General features: G+C 40.9%; 1 protein-coding gene across 1 annotated transcript; it reads left to right on the top strand.

Annotated features, from left to right (window-relative positions):
- Positions 1 to 2,683: 2,683 nt before the first annotated feature.
- Positions 2,684 to 4,491, top strand: RFESD (Rieske (Fe-S) domain containing). Its single transcript, XM_010019888.1, has 4 exons — positions 2,684 to 2,767; positions 3,605 to 3,785; positions 3,876 to 3,910; positions 4,130 to 4,491. Exons 1-4 carry the CDS (start codon positions 2,690 to 2,692, stop codon positions 4,421 to 4,423), a joined length of 588 nt encoding a protein of 195 aa, XP_010018190.1. The 5' UTR covers positions 2,684 to 2,689; the 3' UTR covers positions 4,424 to 4,491.
- Positions 4,492 to 20,728: the final 16,237 nt, after the last annotated feature.

The raw sequence follows: 20,728 nt of genomic DNA, 5'->3' as shown, positions 1-20,728 counted from the left end.
ATTATTTTTGTAAATACAGGGTCCAAATGATCACTGGAGAGGTAAGAGACTGCCACCGTGAATTTGCCAACAAATCACATGAAAATAATCATGTCCTGCCTTTGTCAGGACAGCTAGCCTAGTCAGTAAGAAAAAAAATCAGTGGGGAAATTCAGACTTTGAATGCACCTGTACAGTGACCTATCTGGTCTTACTTAAGCAAGCTATGGAAATAGAGTCTAGGTAAAATTACTGTAAGTTAGGTTCACAACTGGCTAAAATCCAACTCAGTAGTAGGTACCAAAAGTTAGAAAGGGGGAGGGCTGATCAAGTAAGGTCTGTGCTGTTTAGTACTTTTTAGAAAGTAATTTGAATTCAGGAGTAGATACTTTTATTAAACATGATAAAATACACCCTAGGAGAGCTAGCAGCACTTCTGAGGACAGACTGAAATTCCAAGTAGTCTTAATTAGCTGGAAAAATTATCTAAAATCAATCAGGAACAATTCATCATGGATTAGTTAAAGGTCAAAACAGAAGAGAAAGGGAAAAAATACTAGAATGGTGAACAACCACCTGTCTAGGTTGCAGTTTTGCAGGGGAAATACCATTCCATCGAGTATTGGTAAGGTCCCTCCTAGGTCCAGTTACAGCATTTAACAGACTTCCAATCTGCAGGCGCAGAGTTCTCACTGTTACCTGCTCTGGTTTGTCAGTCTTTTTCATACATGTGAACTAACATCACCAATCCTGAGGGCATGACATGCATAAGCTGCCAGCCGTAAACACTACATGTCACTCATGTCCAGTCCTAGAGCTCCCAGTAGAGCTCTCCTATTGCAGAAAATTGTAGGTTTGGCTTAATTTGTAGTGTCAACATGACAAAAAATATTCAGCTGGTGAAGTAGGTGTAGTGGAAATCTTATGAATAAAACTGTAGCTAAATGAGGATATGGCCTCAGAATGGTGTTACTGCTCTCCTTAAAACATGCTTGGCATGAACAAATACAATGTTTTAGATTACTTTTGCCACAAGCAGGGGTGTTTCATATCCGCACATCCAATCCAGATGCCAGTTACAGCCCCTAGCTCTGTACAGCTAATTAGTTAATTAATGCAAGAATTACACCAGCCTGCCTGAAATGGAATGGCATATAGTGGATTTAAACAGCAGCAGCAGCAACAAGGTGCCGTTCTGATAGCTGCTTGGTAGGCTGGGATTCTGACATGGGACCCAGAGGGCTATGTGGGCACCATGTCTTGTTTGAATGAACAGTTTTAACACTATCATCAACCTGGAAGAAAGAGGATCCAGCAAAACTGGTTATGACTTCAGAGTGTGATTGAAGAATGCGCTTTCCAAGGGGCTGTGAGAGGCTGGGCAGACTGATTGCCATTTTAACATGCTTTTGATAGGGATGGTCACAAGCTCAGCTATCTCCTGATGCACTTTTAACATCTGTGGCTGTGCTGTTTAAAGAAAGGAAGGAGAAAGCAGAACTAGGGACTCTAGTGGTAGGACAAGGGGTAATGGGTTTAAACTTAACCAGGAGAAGTTCAGGTTAGATATAAGGAAGAAGTTCTTCACAGTGAGGGTGGTGAGGCACTGGAATAGGTTGCCCAAGGAAGTTGTGAATGCTCCAACCCTGGAGGTGTTCAAGGCCAGGTTGGACAGAGCCTTGGGCGACATAGTTTAGTGTGTGGTGTCCCTGCTCATGGCAGGGGGGTTGGAACTAGATGATCTTAAGGTCCTTTCCAACCCTAACTATTCTATGATTCTATGAACTTCGCTCGTCTCCAGCTGTGGAGGCAGTGATGGCACCAAGCCAGGGGCTGAGGTGGGAGAAAAGATGGTGAAAACCATCTTGGAGGTCTGCTGCCCTTCCCTAGATCCTGTCCCAGGCTTAGAGGACTCTCTGGGCAAAAGACTTCTGCCTCCTGGGCTGGTCTGTGTTGAAAACTCTTGCATTCTCTTCATACTTTGCAGGTACATGTCCACTTTATGGGTGAGAAAGTGGCCAACAGTAGGCTTGCAGTAACAGTGTGTAGTTACAGGTCTTCCGTGATGAGGAGTCCTTAACTGTGCTCCTTTTCTAAGGGAAGAAAGTCTTGCCACCATGTGTTTTAACAAACTCAGCAGCACATTAATAAGCGTACATTGCCTCGAAGACTTTCTTTCTTCCTTTTTTAAGAAAATAAGCATGAATGCCTTACTGGATTGTCACATGAGTCTGACAGTGATATTTTCCTTTCTAGTTAAGACTGGGTGGAAGTTCCTGTAAGATGGAAAGCAGAGGGTCAGTCCTGATTGTGCGCAAATCAGATAACAACTGGCCTTGAAAACGTCATACTCATGTCTGTCTTCCCAGTGTAATGGTTCCTTAGGAAACACGAAGCTGCTGATCCCAAATAAGCATGTAATGCATTGCATGGCTGTGAGCAGGATTTTAGTTTGGCATGTCCCTCTTGGAGGAGGTGGTGCTGATGCGGGCTGACAGGAAGAACGGTAACAGGAAGAACCTGGAGTTTTCTTCTGTTATCAGGCCAACCCCAGCATGTCCCTGCTGCTTATCAGCTCTGGCAGAGCTGGGCCCTGCCACGATGAGCCTCCATACATCACGCTTCTGGTGCTATAGGGGCCAAGCCTGCTGCCTTCCGTTCACACATAAAGAAGGGCTGCGACACATGCCTTTGCATGTGAAGAGAGACAATGCTGGACCTCATTATTCTGAGCCTCCATTTCTTGATCTGCTTTCTCATCTTCATTGCCATCTGGCGTGGACCTAAGGTATGGTGTGGCTTTTTGTGGCTCTGCACTCCTCTGCGCCAGGATTCCCGCATGCGTGATTTCCCTTCGGTCTCTATATACAAAGACTTCTTCTAACCTGATTTTCTGAGGAAGTGAGGGCAGTATGGCTGTACTGGGAATTCAGAGGGAACTAGAACACAGTAGATATTGTAAGCAAATTTAATAGGAAGGCAGGTTTTGTGACAAAAGTGCTTATGTCCTCTGCTGGGAGAGGCTATTAGGCATTTGAAATATGTAAAAGGAGCAAGAGAAAGGCAGACACATTTGCTAAAGAGGCCAGGTTGAATAGAACTTATAAATACACAATTTTTTTCCCCTTTTGCAGATGGAATATTTTATCAACTTGCATCAGTTTTGTATTTCTAGTAGTGTATCTAGTAGCCATAGTATTATTTAAAGAGTATTAGATCTACATGTAAATGCTACCCATTGCATAACCAAACTATACAGTATATTACGTTTGCTGTCCTTATATTTGTTTGCATGTAGGTTTCAAAGGGAGGTGGCAATTAAAGGGCAGAGTAAATGAATAGTGATTGAGAATTTATCTTGACTCAGCCTCAGGTATCAGGTTTTCAGCAGCTGATTTTCCTAGTCCCAGTTCCATTAGTGAACACTTTGGCCAAGCATTATCACCAAATTCCCATGCTTTGCTTCATGTGCATGTTTGATAGTCTTTTCTAAAACTTCTGCTCCTTTCATCCCATGTGTTAAATGCTTTGGGGTTTTCTCTGTGACTGCGACACCCATTCTACATGTAGAAATCCAAACGTGAACTGCTTTAGAAGTGGCTTTTTTAATTTTTTCTGTTTCAAGGATGTGGATTTGCACAGCTCAAGCACAGGAACAGCTGAAGTGGAGGTAGAGGGTCTTATATTAATTGGCAAAGAAAATGACATAAAGAAGTCTCGAAGAGTAACAGCCAAAGTCAGTGGCAGAGAAGTTGTTGTTTTCTACCATGAAGGGAAATTTTATGCTATGGACTCCCGCTGCTACCGTAAGATATTTACACATATGATCAAAATGTTGCAACAATTAAGCATAAAACCTGCTGCGTAAATTAATAATGTTTTCCACCATGTTTCAGATGAAGGAGGCCCTTTATGCCTTGGAGAAATAGAGGTACGCAAGCAAAATAAAAATAATGTGTAATGGCGTAGAGCAATGTAAAAAATCTATCACATTGTATTTTAATACTCTTATCTGAATATGTCTTAAAAAGAAATAGGTAAGCAGTCAGCCATGCAACGAATTCAGGAAACACATCTTTTGTCCTAGAGATTCTTCCAGGAGAAGAATAGGAAGCCAGTGACTTGCTATTTTTATTTCTTGTTCTTGCAGGATATCAATGGTCAAGCATGTATTGTTTGTCCTTGGCATAAGTATAAAATTACTTTGGAAACAGGAGAAGGATTATATGAAGGAATAAACCCTTTGGAGCCATCACCAACACCACAATGGCAATCAAAAGGAGTCAAACAAAGGATTCATAAGGTCACAATAAATAAAGGAAAAGTTTATGTGAGTCCTCCAGATTTCTCTGTAAGCTTTGACTCTGATTATTTTGCTGAAAAGTACAAAAATGGTGGTGAATTAGCTATAAAAAAAATAAGCAACTCACATGCAGCAGAGTAATCATGGCCAGAAAGCAGAATCCTGGTGATTGCTCTAACGAAGAACCATTATCATGAAATAAAAGTGTACTGCAGCTGTGAAGATTGCCTCCAGATTCTAGTGTTAATGCTAGTGTTAATGTTATGCTAAGGCATTGAAATGCATAAAATTGAGCATGGTAAGATGTTCTGCATTGTCAGAAATGTGACTGATCTTGTGCCAATGATTTTTTTTACACTTGCATGTCAAAAAGACTTGACAGCAGTGCTTCATAATAGTTGATATTTTAGAAGTCCTATTTTGCTAGAATTGTTTTAATTTTTAAAAGTGAATGTAGTATAATACTGCTTATAAAACATTACATAGTTTAAGAAAATAGTCAGGTGTAAAGGTTATAGTTATATACTTAACAGTTTATACTTCTAATGCCTTTGGTGTAAATGATGTGAAAATTTATAACTTTTTAGATACACAAAAAATTTCAGGGTGTTTATTAAGTGCCACAAAGAGAAGTACAAAGCTTAAGCATATTTTAGTGAGCATTTTAATGCCTCTTTCTGTATTACTACTGTGAGTCTGTAGAAGTATGTATATTCCTTTGCCTCATTGAACTCCTTTTGTCAGTTCATTAAATAATGTGACAAGCATTTGTCATGTGTAGCTTGTTCTTCCTGATTCTGCTAGATAAGGAAGAAGCTCTTGGGGATAAAAACCTGATACGTGATGTCATGACTCTTGCTTGTTTTGTTGTTGGTTTGTTTTGGTTTTTTTTGTCTATTGAAAATACATTTTTATACATACATACAGTTTGAAAAAGTGTGCTTTCTGTTTAGAGCCAAAAGTTAGGTTTCTTTGTGTGATCACTGCATAATATCAGACTGGCCCCAAAAGCCCCTCCAAGAAGGTTTCCCTTCTGGATGCGGGGCACCCTGGGCTCTGGCACACAGTGGCTTCCCCTGCCTGCAATTCCTTGGGATGTATTTTTGGTGATTTGTTGACTCTTTGCAAAGTTCAGTCATAATCAGGTTCAGTTTGAAGTTGTCTTGTCTTCCTCTCTTGTGCATGCAGTGAGCTGTCTTGCTTTTAAAGTGTATGTGAAGGCTAAGTAGGTCTGAGTCAGCACCATTGCTTATATAAATGTATGTATTTAAAAGCAGTGAGGCACAGGGAAGTATCAGAGCAAAACGTGTGCCCAATTGGTCACAATGCAAAAAAGCAAACCACGCAGTTTATTTCACCACATTTAAATTTAGATGTCCACCTCTGATCATGCCTCCTTACGTTAATCTCATGGTTGATAGGAGGAAGTGGCACCTTCAAAGTGCTGTTGAGCTGGCCTGGTTTAGTTTTGTATTTTATAAGAACTAGCACACAGAAATGCTTTCCTTCACCGCCGCCACTGCCTCCTCTTCCTCTTGCTGTAGCCCTCAGTTAGCCAGTGCTGATGACATCAGATGTAATATGTACCTGAATTGACTCATGATTGCTTAGATAGTATTTTTATTGTTTGCATTGGTTGTTGTCTGGGGAAATAATGCATAAATAGATATTGATTATTTGAATTGAAGATGCAGTTCAGTATAAGAAAGTACTGCTGTCATGGGAGAGTGAAAACAGCAGGCACTGGAGCTGCATGAGAGAGGAGGAGGGTCAGGACAGGTGAGAAGAAGACGTGTTGATACTCATGGGGGAAGGAAACTTCAGTGGGGAAAACCAGAAAAGGCAGCAAAAAGTACTTTTGGGAGCAAGGAGACTGAAGCAGGGTGGGGGACTGAGCGCCTTCAAGTCCAGGGAACCACTGCTGGGATGGAGGAAGGCTTGGATGTGGCTGTTTGCAATTAGAGATTAATAGCAGAACAAGGAGGGAGACAAGGAGTGGTTGATTTAAGGCAGTGAGACTGAGCTGACATTTAAGGGACAATAAAGAGGCAGAAGTGGGCAAGAGACCAAGAAGTCACTGGCTGGATAATCAGAGCTTCCTGGAGAAATGTATTAATGAGAGCAATGTAACGATCAACCCTCCAAATCCTTCAGTATTTTCTTGGTGGTAGTTTTGGGGATTTAGTTTAATTTGCCAAATGAACAAACACGAGCTGTTTTCCCATCGTTAGTCAGCCAGGCAAAGAACAGAAAAATATTTTGTGCTTTGGACTGAAAATTTTCATGCTGCTGGCTCTGTGAGGCACTGAGGCTCTGTGAGGTGCTTTCACAAGCAGCTTGAATAGGTGAACAAGTTCTATTTATTTTATCATGGAGCCATCTTCTCAAGAAAGGTGAAAACTATGACTGTAGGAGTTTTAACAGCAGCTTGGGCCTTGGCCTGATGTAGCTGCACCATCAACCTTAGTTAGACAATCTTAACTGAAAGACTGGATGATATATGTTTTCCTTCTGCATGTAGTGCCTTGTTCTGCAATGTCCCATTGACATCATTTAGTGCTGGACATGAAATAAAGGACACCTTTACTGTAAAAAGTGTAAAGTCAGGATTAAGAGGTTCATAGACATACCTCATACATTGGTGAGAGAGGTCTTTGCAGGAGACCTGCAAACATTCACACTGTGTCTGGTCTTTACTTTAAAACCAACCTTTCACTGTGGAAGCCCTCTTTAATAGCTTTGTACAGTTCCTAATTGCATGCTTAATTTTGGGATGAAATCAGGTCTGAAATTTGCACCTGTGCCTTCTGATATGGTTGGGAAAAGTACATGGGCTTCTGAGAGTCAGCACTCACCAATTCCCATTCACCAAACATCCTATTACTCTGCCCTCTTGGCTTGGCAGCTCTTTCGAAGGTTACTTGCGGGAGATACGGACAGCACACCAACCAATATGATTGAATGCTGACACTTTATTGAGCCCGAATAGCTGTTTATATATCCTTTCTACGTGTCCATGCGAACTCTATACAATCCCAGTTGGCTAAGTCCACTAATGCACGCACATAAATACAGCTCCTGATAGGCCTAAGCTTTCAGTAAACGCAAAGCCTTTATCAGTTCAAAAGTATGCAGAGTTCCTTGTTACATAACCGGGAGTTGTTTTTCTCTAGCTAGCTCCCTCATTCCACTGCCGCAAATATTCTTTAAATAACCTTGTCACTAGGCCGTGGTGCCTAACTCAAACTGTTGCTATTGACATGAGTCCTGGATCGCTCCTGTGTCCGTTTTGTTCCAAATAGTACTCCACAATTCCCCCTTCTTTTCTTTGAGTGATCCACACATTCTTAGTATTATCATTAAACCAGCCTTAAATAGGTCTCTTAGCCATCCTACAACACCTAGACTATTCAACCATTTGTCTAAACCAAGTCCTTATATAAGTTAATACATCCACACCGTATACATATGGTATCTATAATTATATCCATATAAAATTGTTGACTGCTATTATAATGAATTACCTTCTTACCACAATACACACAATTAGCTATAAAATACAGAGAACAACGTCTGCACAAAGGACAAGGAAAACGACCAGTTTTGATATTTTTTGTTGGGTCTGGCTCAAGTGATGGGTTCCACCCTCCCATTTATGAATTACTGCTGGATTCTTGCCAAGGTTTCACCCATCGTTCTGGGATCCAGCGGAGTCCCTCACCTGTAAGCAAACACATATATCCCCTACCAGTCATTTGCACTTCAACAGGTCCTTTCCATTGTCCTGTGCTTAAATCTTTATATTGAACCAAAATTTTGTCTTTTCTCTCTAAGTCAGATTTTAATACGCTACTATGAACAATCCTTGGAGGTTCGTCGTGATCTCCTGCTAAGCGCAGATAATTCAATACATACAATGCTTTAGCTATATGTTCAGCTGGTCCCATACCATTTTCCCCCCTTTTTTGTTTTAAGAGCTGTTTTTTTAACGTTTGATGCGCTCGCTCTACAGTAGCTTGTCCTGTGGGAGATTGTGGGATACCTGTAATATGTGTGACACCCGATAATTGACAAAAGTGTTGGAATGTTCGAGAAACATATGCGGTAGCATTATCTGTTTTGATTGATAATGTCACTCCCATAACAGCAAAACAATTATAAAGATGTTTCATTACGTGTCGAGCAGTCTCTCCTGCTTGTGCCGTTGCCCAGATTACCATTGAAAAGGTGTCTACTGTTATGTAAACATATTTCAGTCTACCAAATTCCGGGATGTGTGTAACATCCATCTGCCATCGTTGCAGTGGTTTTAAGCCTCGAGGGTTGACTCCTAAACCAAGTCCGAAGCCTATCTTCTCGCAATCAGGACATGAACTCACAATTCCTCGGGCATCGGCTTGAGTGAGGTGGAATTGTCGTTTTAACATTTTGGCACTTTGGTGAAAAAATTTGTGTGATAATCGAGCTTGTTCAAAACTGTTAAGCAGAGGTCCTGTCCAAGCAGGAGCAACAAGTTGATCCTCTTGATTATTTCCTTCAGCCAGTCCACCTATATCCTGGTGACTCCAAATGTGAATGATAAAATAAGGTTGTTGTCGATTATTCAACAATTGTAAAAGGGTTAGTAACAATACATACAGTCTCTTATTTGTTACTTCTCTTAACACAGAACCTTCTAATCGTCTTACAATACCGAGTACATGCAAAGAATCGGATACTGTATATAAATGCATATTATACAAACCTTCTCTGTACATAAAGCTCTAGCTGCTAGGCTTAAGCACATGGTGAATGGCAAACGAGGTAGCTGAGAGATCATTTCTTCATTCAGATATTCAGTCCTAGGGGTATTGTACCAGCTGAAAATCAGTACTTTTTAATGAGGGCATGACTTAGAGACACTTTTTGAAACAGTGCTTTATTTGGCTGTGAAGCACAACTAAGCTGCATTAGAATCCCACTGGTTAAACATGCACAGTTCATCGTCTCCTGGTGTGGTGTGGTGCAGGAGTTGTTTCTCACACCACCTTTCTTCAAATGCAAATGCACAACAGCCCTGAAGTTAGAGGCAAGACTTCTGGAGCAGTATAAAGGTGAGGAGATTTTAACAGTCTATATACCAAGATAGGGGAATCTCATACTGCTCCCTGATTAGTGCTCACTGGTGCAGAGGCAAGTTTAGCAATATTTAGTAGGTGAATAAAGACGCAGGCACATATACCGCTTTACAGGATTGAAGACCTAATGTCCAGTAGCTTGCTTCATTACTTATGTGTTAAATATTCTCCGGCTGTTGAGCTGTGTTTAGTCTTGAGAAGAGAAGGCTCAGGGGAGACCTTATCACACTCTGCAACTACCTGAAGTATCAGGTGATAGGACAAGAGGAAATGGCCTCAAACTGCACCAGGGAATGTTTACACTGGATATTAGGAACAATTCTGGCACAGAAGAGGGTAATCAGGCATTGGAATAGGCTGCCTAGGGCAGTGGTGGAGTCACTGTCCCTGGAAGTGTTCAGAAACAATGTCGACAAGGCCCTCAGTGATGAGGTTTATTAGTGGTCTTGGCAGTCCTGGAGTACTGGTTGGACTTGATGATCTCAAAGGTCTTTTCCAACCTAGTTGATTCTATGCTTCTGTCTTAATTGCTCTGTGAATGTCTCAAACTACCATCATAATATCCAAGTTTTCACTGAAAAATGTACCACAATTTTCTAGCAAGATCAAATGATAATGATCTTAATTATTCCTGGCAAATAAGGCAAAAAATTAACATAGATGGTCTTTTAACTTTGAGTCCAGTCACGTATCTCTGAACTGAGATACTGAAAACTTGTCTGGGATTTTTTTTTTTTTTTCTGAGTACATAATAACATACAGCTCTTTTACGTGAAACAACAGCCTTCTTCAGTGGTTGTTTCAGGTAAGCACTCCATACTTATATGAATCACAGCATAAAGTGTGAAGAAAATGAGAAACGTGCAGTTAGTCGTTGCCCATTAAGATTTGTTTCAAGTGAATTGCCAAAATTTGTTTAAGAATTCTAGTAAGGAAAAGAATCTTTAAGAGTAGCTACAAATTCTTCCCCTCTATGGTGAATTCATTCACTCAAGCTGGAAGTGACAGCTTAGTTTTAGACAAGACCCTTTTTAATGCTATCTGGTCATAGTTGCTATCCCAACCCTGTGCTATGACCTTGGTATTGGATTGGGGACTACATCCTCATTTCCTCTTAATCTGGAATGTAATGAGAGAATTAAAGCACTACAGAGAAAAGGAGAAGGTGGAGGATGAATGTTCATGGAGATGGGGGAAAAAAAAAGATTCCTGGAGAACCAAATCTACATTCAAGACTATGGCTTGAGGTGCTGCCAAATACAGAACTGAAAATCATGATGTAATTTAAGACTCTTCACTGCAGAACACTAAGCAAAAATTATACATGATTCAAATACAAGAAATAAAATCAAACCAAAGCAAACCAAAACCTTCAAATCTTTTCTTGCAGGAGAAGTCTGGATTTTTGTGAATGTTTTCACAGAACTAAAAAACCATGTCAGGTGTCTGCCCAAAATGTTACATTTCAGAAGTATTTTCTGTTTATACTTACATTTTAAGAATGTCAGAGCATCTTAGCTGTCTGGAGGCTTACCCAGTACAGCTGAAGTGAAAGTAAGGCAAAAATAGGGCCTTTGCCATAATAAAAATGATGGTATTTGTCAAATGCTCTTTCTGTCTTTATTTTTAAACTGAGAAGTGAGACCTCATCCTTAGCAGCCTATGAATGCGAACAATACCAACTTTGTTCCCATTTATGATTAAGTAGAGAAAAAGTTAACTTTTAAGAAAGGAGGAAAAAAGATTTATGAAATTCAAACAAAATTGCATTCTTTTATATTAATAAGACACGATGTTTTACTATGAGGTTAATACAAGAGAAGCAGAGGGAAATTTATGAAGCATATACTTCCATCAAAAAAGCAGCACACCTGCCATGAAAAAAAAATCCACAAGAAGTCAAAAAGACAGTTTAAACAGTTTACTTATTGCAATGTTTGCTAGACCTCTGTAGACACTGAGTGGAAAACAAAACTGATGTGTAACTTGCATGTGTGTTCTCCCATTCAGTGCAAACAGCTCTTTGCAATTGATTCCCAGCAACTTTCTCAAACTATTTAGCAATTACTTATTTTTTTCTGCAGTATCATGAGTCACATATTATTATAATACAGGAAAATTCCTCTTCTTTCTCTTTTCTGTAAGTGATCTTTGTTTGAAATATGAAAAATTTAGACCCTTGATGGTAGCCTGTATTGACTGTTTCTGAGCAGACCGTCCTCCGTGCTGACCAGCCTGATCTTTCAGAGTCATTTTTTGTGCCGCTACAATACTCTTAATAAAGCATTAGACACTAAAGCTAGTTACCAGAAAATATCTAGTATGAATCAGTCTGTTTGTATCTGTACAAACTCTAGGTCAACAGCAAATACAAGGTAATTTGTGGTTTTATTTACCTCAAAGTGAAGCATAAAAGTACCATGCTGATTTATGTATTGAATCAAGGTTTCATTTTTCATTTAAAAAGCTGACTTTTCTTATTTTTATAAAAAGTCAGCTTTTTATTGAAAAGTTTTTACGGGAAAACTTACGAAGTTTTCCTGGTCCTCAGTGATTTCACAGGTGAGGCATTTAGTGCAGATGTGCACTTCAAATTAAAACAAACAAACAAACAAAAAAACCCCACCATAAAAAAACCCAAGCCAAAAACCAACACCAAAACAACAACAATACCAAGGCACTATAGTGAAAATAAAAATAACACAGTGCTGGTAATTTCCATCTCCCTCCCCTTCAGAGGGAGGGATTGCCAGCCTGGCTTCCAGAGGAATCAACACTTAGAAAATCACATTGTCCCTACCATCCACCTACCTCCCAACTCCTAAGGAACTAGGCTGGTGGAAAAACCTTCCTTTTGATGATGGTGGAAAAACCTTGAAGATACCAAATTCCTCTTAGTTTTGTAAAGATAGGCCGTTCAGTAGTGAGACCTCAATTAACGCTCTCTCAGAGACAGCAGCTAAAACTCTAAGACCCAGCTAAAACTATACATTACATACCAGAGTTGGAGGCAGGAAAGTAGTCATTCACTGGCTTCTGTTCTTAAAAACAATCTCTTTATAAAGACACTTTCATTTATGTCCTTTTATCAGGTGCCATTTCTCACATCACATGCACATTTGTCACCCAGCAAAGGCTCCTGAGCAGTCAAATACCTTCTGAGAGTGGGCTGCTGTTCTGGAATAAGTAATGTTAGAGTGCAGGGGAATGCAAGAGACTATGAGACTAAAATCAAGTGATTTTCTGTTATGGTGAAAGCAGGAAGGACAACATTCAAATCCATAAAAAACATCCAGTTACCACACACAGATCATCCTCTCTTGCTGGCTTGATACATACCCTTGTAGTTAAAGGTATGTGGACAGCAGAAGAGATTGGGAGCTAGGAGTAGTATTAAATAGCAGTGAAATCATGACAGAAGGGAAAATAAGAAAGCAGAACTTAGGAAAATAAATAGTGAAAACCAAACAGCCAATTAAATTCAAAGTCTAGCTCTGAACTGGAACTTTGGATTTTTTGGAAACTGAAATTATATTTTAAAATAAGATCATGGCCATCCAGTGGCCACTTGGAAGATATTTTACATCTGTATAAGGAAACCTGATTAACAGTGTGCTCTGTCATTTAATTCTGGAGAAGTGCAGTTATAGAAAAAAGGTTAGAATGTAACTTCAAGCAGGAAACTTAATTCTGATGACGTTTTATTTATGACTTGTTGAGAACTTACAACTTTGATAGGTAACTGTTGTTCTTAGGCGTATGCTATATGGTAGATATTTGTATATCTTGGTATAATCTTTGTTCTTTAATTTCATCTTCTTAAAATGCACATTAAATCATGTGTTTAGCCGACATTAGATTTTCATTTACCTGTTGTAACAAATGCTACGTGCACTCTTGCAATATATTTTTAGTAAGAAAAGCTAGAAACTGTATACATTACTGAACAGAACTGTGGGCAGGCAAAGGTCAGAGCTTCTGCAGGACCACGTTAAGTAGTTTGAGGCACTTCTCCCTGTAGAATTCATGCGCTGGGTCACTCGGTCTTAAACGCTTATCCAGGGGATCATAAAGTGGATTAAAACAGCCCAGAACTTTCAAAACATGCTGAGTGTATGCCATCCCTCCCCTTCCCCCAGGCTACAGCAGCATATCCTGCCCAGGCCATCCCACACCTCTGTTGTTGAAGGAGACACCCAGGCAAGCAGAGACCTGTGGAGCAGTTTGCTCACATGTCTGGCCTTGCCATCCCAGGAGAGACCTTTCCCTGCTCTCTGGTGGGAGCACCTGCCCCTTCACCCTTGGTGCTTGCTGCATGCCCACCTCTCCTGCAGCTCAGCATCAGCCACAGGCCAAGCCAACAAACCTTGTCATGGAGAACCAGGGCGGGCTGGGGTGGGGATGGTGCTCCTCTGCATGGTATGATGGTCCACACCCACCTCAGGGTGATGGCTTCTGATTCTAAAACAGTAGAAATAACATATAAACTACTTTGTTGTTTGGCTTTTTTTTTTTAAATCCTTTGACTTGTGTTCTAGTGCAACTAATAACACTTGTTAAACAACGACATGAGAATTACATGATGCAGCTGTACATCCACAGCTGGGGATTCTTATCACTGTGAATGGGGTGTCTTCTTCTGCAGCATGATAAGTTTTCAGTCCTTCATCTCTGCAGCAGGTTGAGGCATGTAGGCACCAGACGGGTCCCCTTGTGATGATACACAACCTTGTTCCCTTCACTGCTGAGAGCAGCAGGCCTGGAAGGCAGCCCTTGCGCTGGACTTCTGCAGCAACAGAGCTCATTTCTGCTAATCTGTGGCTCACCCTCACAGTGTTAGTGGCTTTCCACAGCTCAGTGGTTGCTTTCACAGCACTGTTCTGCTACGAACACTAAAATGTAAGCATAAAAATAAACCACATAATAAACCACTTAAGCAGTGTTTTAAATTTTAGAAGTGACATTTTTCTTTCTTCTCCTCCCATGAGGTCATTTTCCACCTCCTTCATATTTTTGATTCAATATTGGGCTGATATCACATTACTTGACCTGATACTAAATAAAAACCAGTTATAGTAGATGTGAGCAAGTGGTCAGGAGCAGATAACATTTATGAGAGGGTTCCTCAGAAACTCAGATCAGAAACCACAGAACTGGGTCTTTATCATTGGAGGTTGAGCAACCCAGCCATTGGAAGCTACTGATATGTTCAAAAACTGCTTTAGCAGGGCCAGGGACGAAGTGATAGGGCTGGTTGCTATTCCAGGTGAAATGATACAGTCTGTAATAGAAACTGAAACCAAGGGACGTATGGAGGAATACAATCTGTTTTGAAGGCGTTGAAGAGGCTCCAATGAAGTCTGGCATCACTGACATTCGGAGGAAGTGCGGTAAGTATGCTGGTAAAGGGGGTCGTGTGGGCATAATAATCCTCTTGCATTTTCAAAAAGCCTTTGAGAAGCTTTTTGCAAAGCTTATTAAAGTTTGTAAATAAACTAAGTTGCCCCAAGATTGGATGAGAGGTGGGGTTTTGGGTTGAAAGCTGGTGGAAGAAGAGGGCGTGAAGAACAGTGAAGGACATTATGTGGTCACATCAGAAACAGCGAGTTTCTCATGCACCTAAACTTGCTCATTACAGCATCAGCAGCTCTGCAGCATGCAGAGTCAGCTAATGAGTGCGCTTGGCAACAGCCTTGAATCCAAGTGCATTAAACCCCCTCACTGTCCCGAAAATATGGGCCACTTAGTCAGATGTGAATCGGTGCAAGTAAGACTACAGCTTCCTCAAGGAAAAAAAAACTTCCTCCTGGACTTGGCTGCAGTTACCTATTTGCCATGAAAAATGTCATTCCTCTTTTGTCAGCAAAGACTGCATATTTGTTTTCATTGCTTATCTGAGATACTTGCTAGAAAGCTTCCATAGAAATACTTTGAAACAAAATAATAATGTCCAAGCATAAAATTCACGAGGCCAAGTATGCTTTGTTTTCTGAACCCTGTCAAAGACTCCCTTTACTGCTGCTTTGTCTTTGCATGGCAGCAGCAATGGGAACTGCCTGCTGGCTGAAAAGTTTGTTGATACAGTATGTTCAACTTACAGTTTGCCAAACAGGGATGCCAAACAATCCTCTATAATCCTCATCTCCCCTTTAAACAGTTGTTTATGGCTTTCCCTTGAAGTGTCTGTGTAACTTGCAGAATGCATCTGAGATAGGGGTGTCAAGCAACTTCTCTGTTCCTGAGGTTTGCCACCCTGCAAAAATGAACTAATTTTCTTTTCTCTTTTTGCTTGTTTGTTTGAAATGTATTATGCAGTCCCTCAGCGATGCAGAGAGAAATGGGGTTATGGATCTGCTTCCACAGAAGAACAGACGGCACTTTCATCCAGCTTTAGTGCTTGCCTTTTAAGTGTTGTTTTGAATGTGATTGCTGGAGTGTTACTGAAACAGTGTGGTGTTTCAGCCTGTTACCTTTAGGTGCCGTTCACCAGGTGAGATGAATGCCACGTTCACCATCTGCATAATTTGCCAAGATTGATGCTTCCAGCAGTCCTAATTAGTTTCCCAGATGGCACAAGGAAGGAGTAAGAGGAAAGCCAGTGTTTTCTGCCACCCTCCATCTCTGCTGGTAACCCTGCTGCTCATACATTTGGGCAGATCTAGGTCCAAAGCAAAGACTAAGCTATGCTAATTGGATCTATGCTAATTGTGTTAATTGGGTCACTTCTCACTAGGGCTGCCTGTTTTTTCTGTGTGTTTTGTGTAAGACTATGTGTGTATATGTATACATATCGCAGAATCATAGAATGGTTTGTGCTGGAAGGGACCTTACAGATCACCTAGTTCCAACCCAAGTATGTAAATACATGTGTGTGCATATTTATTTGCTTATTTAGCTACAATAAGTTACACTCACTAGTGTCGTAAAGAACATTTCTCTCAAAGATTTCCTCATTTTCAACAGCTAAACCACTACAAGTTCAAATTTAAATATTCAAACTTCTTTTTCTAGGAGGGAAACAGAAAGAAAACCTCTACCTGTCATCTTAGCTTTCTGAGGAAAGCTAGATTGAAAAGCAGAAGAAGCTGGCATGTGATGAAACACAGGGAAACAAAAGCGTTCGTAAATTTTCTGTTGTTTTGGTTTGATTCATGTTTGGTTGGATTTTTTTTTCAGTAGGCCCTGTAAAATTTATAATAAAAAATATAAATACTATTTGACATCATTAGCATAAAATAGATATTAATGTTTATGATTTCTAAAAATGGCTCAGCCAATCAATACACTATTGGAATAAAACTATGGCAGTTGCACCAGTTGTCACCTCCCACACTTTCACATAATGGAATAATATCTTCCTCAGAGTATGGACTCCTGCAGGTAAAGGTTTGTTAACTATTCTGTTGACAATCATATTAAGACCTGTGTTAGACAAGTTCTTGCCTGTGGGATTAACAGCAGCATGTGTTCACATAATAGGGAGTGTTTATTAATCATTTAGGGTGCCTAAAATATTTTTACTCTGTTTGTTGGGGTTTTTTACTCTAATGTGCATAGCATTTTCTGACAGAGAAGGTCCCATTTTAGGATGGATTTGGTCCCAGCTATTTGTACTCATTTTATTTTAGTTAGAGATTGTCCGTTTTGAAAACAGTGCTTTAAACATCATATGCGTGCTAAAAAATCCACATGGCATTTCAGAAATTTTTGAAAGGATAGATGTTATTCAACAACAACAAGTTTAAATACTTTAACTGAGGGTATTCACACTGCTTTCTTCTTCCGCTGTGACGGTGCTGGTCTCTCCTCTAGTGCAGAGGAGCTGTGGCAGCGACTCAGCGTCATGATGCTGGTCCTTCTCCTGCAGGAGCGTGGAAGGCAAGGACTGCCTTAACCACTCTGGTCAAGCGCCTTTGTCTGCCTCTACTGACCCGGCTGCTCTTTGTTGGCTCTGCAGCAACGTCAGCTAGCTCTGCCCATTGCGTGTGCTGCGCTCCTGATGACTGACGTCAGGATGCGATGGCTGTGACCGCCCGGCCGGACGCTTGCCTTTACACCTAGAGTTCACCCACAGCGGCTGAGCAACGCAGCCACTGTTGCCTGGGCTGCTGACACCACTGCTGCTGCCACTGCTGAGACCGCTGCTGCTACCACTGCTGATACTGCTGCTCCTGCCGCATCTCTGGCGTGCAGCTGGAGCCCATCGCTCCGCACAGCCGGCACCAAGTTAGCCAGGTTGGCTGCAGGCGAGGGAGCACAGCAGGAGCCCTGGAGGTCACAGCAGCGAGGCTGAGCGTGGACGCCAACAGATACAAATCCAAGCCAGCTGGGGATTTGTAATGTAAGCAGCCTTTCCAGGTTTCTTTATCGCTTTGCTCTCACGCTCCTGTTGGGTTTGAGATCATGTATGTGCTTTGCTGTTGATTACGGAGGAAGGGGTGTGTGTGTGGGGGGGGTGTTAAAATCTAGCGAGGGAGGAGGATTTGGAAGGATTAATCTGTTAGTTTTGATTTAAGGGGATTTTTTTTTTTCCCCATCCCTGCTCTTCATGTCTGTTAACACAGCTTTGTCTTTATTTTAGGTCGGTTAATATTGTAGCCTTTGGGAATGAAAGAGATGGGCCTCCTGAGGACAATCAGCAGCCAAGCCTAATCTGGAGCTATCTCAGGAGAAGTGCTCTCATTTCCCAGATCGATTGCAGCTTGTCTGCCAGTCATGTTGGAAACCCAGTTTTTACTGAGTACCAAGCCTCTGTGTTTGGAAATGTCAGACTGGTGGTACGCGACTGCCGTGTCTGGGTAAGAGATGAATCTCAGTCTTTTTAACTGCACTTAACAGTGTAAGCTGTTTTAGTAGGATGAAAATATATCTTAATTTTAAATTATTTTTGTTATTGAGGGATTTTATTCATATTGTAATTATTCCAAATACCAAAAGCATATGAAACGTAAACTGTCAAATGCTGCAAAGTCGTAGGTGCTGCACAAAGTTTCTCATTAACAAGCTGCCACCCACCTCCTCTGCAGGAAGGTGATATTTTCAGCTGTGCTGTTGAGTGAAAACTTTATTGAGGATAATCCAGAGGCAAACAAGAACTCTTTTTCATGACAGTGCATCACAAGCACTCCATCCAAATACTGACAAACAATAAACCAAAACGTTTTTGTTTTTTTTTTCTCTAAAAATGAAAAGGCAGTCAGTTTTATGGCTGTGAAAAATAACAGATTAGAAGACTTGAAATCTTGTAAAAAACTGTGTATGGAGTCATTCTACTTCTGTTATAATGAAAAAATCACATCTTAACATTATAGCCTTTATTTGAAGGTAAATAAAAGGGATTTTGGCACTGTTCCAAGTTGTTAGCACTTTCATTAGTAAGTGAGAGACATTAGTTATCAGTATGAGCAGATCAATGATTACGTAAGAAATGATACTGATAATCTAAATTAAAACATATTTAATAACTAATTAGTAGCCTTAGAAAAAATCAAGCTTAGCAGCTTTTAGAAATTACAACAATAATCAGTTTCAGCTCCATAATTCTGTCTTTAGGTAGATTTTTGCAGTCCTGTAAGGGAAACTGTTTTCGGGATCTCCAGGAATCCCAGCAGTTCCAGAAATACATACAGTTTTTAATCTTAATATTCAATAGCTATTCTTCTGCTCTCTGTTTCTCACACTTTTTTGTCAGCTGCACGTTGCTGATACCGGTTCAGATGGACTGAGGGATCCTCTGTTTAGCCTTTGAAGTTACATGTGACCTGCACATGCAGTTTGCTGGAGTCATTTGGAGCTCAGCAATGAGTTAAAGCTCCTGAATATAAATTAAGGCAGTATGACTTCAAAGGGTGTTTCAGAGGATTGGAGGATGGGAAGGCAAGCAGGGGTAGCTGGAGAAGGGGGTAGGTGGAGAAGGGGAAGAAAGGACCTACACTGGAGACACAGTTCATGTGTTTTCATGTTGTTACATTTGCATTTGCTCTTCTACAAAACAAGGTCCTTCAGTTCTGGAAAATTTATCATTTTTGCCCTTGAACAGCTAGCTTGTTATTGCCTGGGGCCTCATACATGTTTCTGAGGCCTCTTGTTCTTTTCCTCTCTCAGCTAAAGGAGGCAGGAGATTTATTACTGGGAATAGCACATTTTGCTTAGTAGAAGACTTCTCAGGTAGCTGGATTAGAGGACATTATTCATTCTGAGTGAAGCTGTGTTCTTGCTGGGGTTAGGCAGAACAGGATTGTTTCCCACAGCCTGAATGCTTGAGATATGTTATGTCGGGGTCATCCTTTCAGGACTGTTTGTCTGGTAGCCTGGGAAAATGGTGCAGGACATTTCAGAACATTAGCTGACATTGCCTCAAGTCATTGACTTTTCTTCATGGAAAAGGATTCTTGCTGCAAGTTACTGAAACATGGAGGTGGTGGTATAGTGGGCCTTGCATTATTTCCACCTCTATCATGTGAGCATAATGTAAAGGCAAATTTGCATTTAAATGGAATTTGTATCTCATCCAGATTAAATTCACGTGATTAAGGCAAGCCAGTCCTAGACATAAACTTGGTAATGAGTACACTGATTGATAGCTTTGAGTCTCCAAACTCAAGGGTGCTCAGCTGCTTGTCATCCTCTACAGCTCAGTCTGGAAAAGCAACATGGATGCAAGCTGATCAAGTAGAGCTCCCCAGTACAAGGAGGGACCCTTTAGTAAGACAAAATATGGTACAGGGTGAATTTGCTCATGCTTCAGTCTGCTGCTACATGTTTCTGTCAAGCCATGACACCACTCAACTTTATGAGTCTGCAGGAGGGGTCAACAGCTCAAGCGTCTTCCTGATGATACCATTCTTCCTGATGTTATTATGTTATAGGATACCTTACCGTGTACTATATATCTCACATGGCTGCAGTAAAGTTTTCCAGCAGCTTCCAGTGCTTGTGCACTGGTGGGTTGGAGAAACATGGAAGGTCTGGACCATATGGTCAACACTGCTGTGGTGGGATTGTCCTTTTGGGCACATGACCAGTAAAGGGCAGCCATGCCGCCATGGGAGCGTGGTATTTTATAAGCTGAAGGTGAATGAAGGTGGCTGCCAAACTGCAGAGCTAGGAGGCAAGGCTTCTTCGGCATGGTTACCTAAGGCAATGCCCATCAAGTGTTACAGACAGATGTGGTGGAATGGTGTTTCCAACCTGCTGTGAGACTGCTGCTTTCACAGAGTGGCTTGGTAAATATTTTAACTGCCTGTGCGTTTACTATATTCTTTGTTATTGCTTGGCTTAGGAAATGACAAGGATAAAACCATGTTTGCTAACATGTAAAACAACATCA

This window comes from Nestor notabilis, unplaced genomic scaffold (genome assembly GCF_000696875.1).
Source record: "Nestor notabilis isolate BGI_N333 unplaced genomic scaffold, ASM69687v1 scaffold5638, whole genome shotgun sequence".
Lineage (NCBI taxonomy): Eukaryota > Metazoa > Chordata > Aves > Psittaciformes > Psittacidae > Nestor > Nestor notabilis.
Note: the sequence above shows the minus strand (reverse complement) of the source record. Positions and strands in the feature narration are given on the sequence as shown.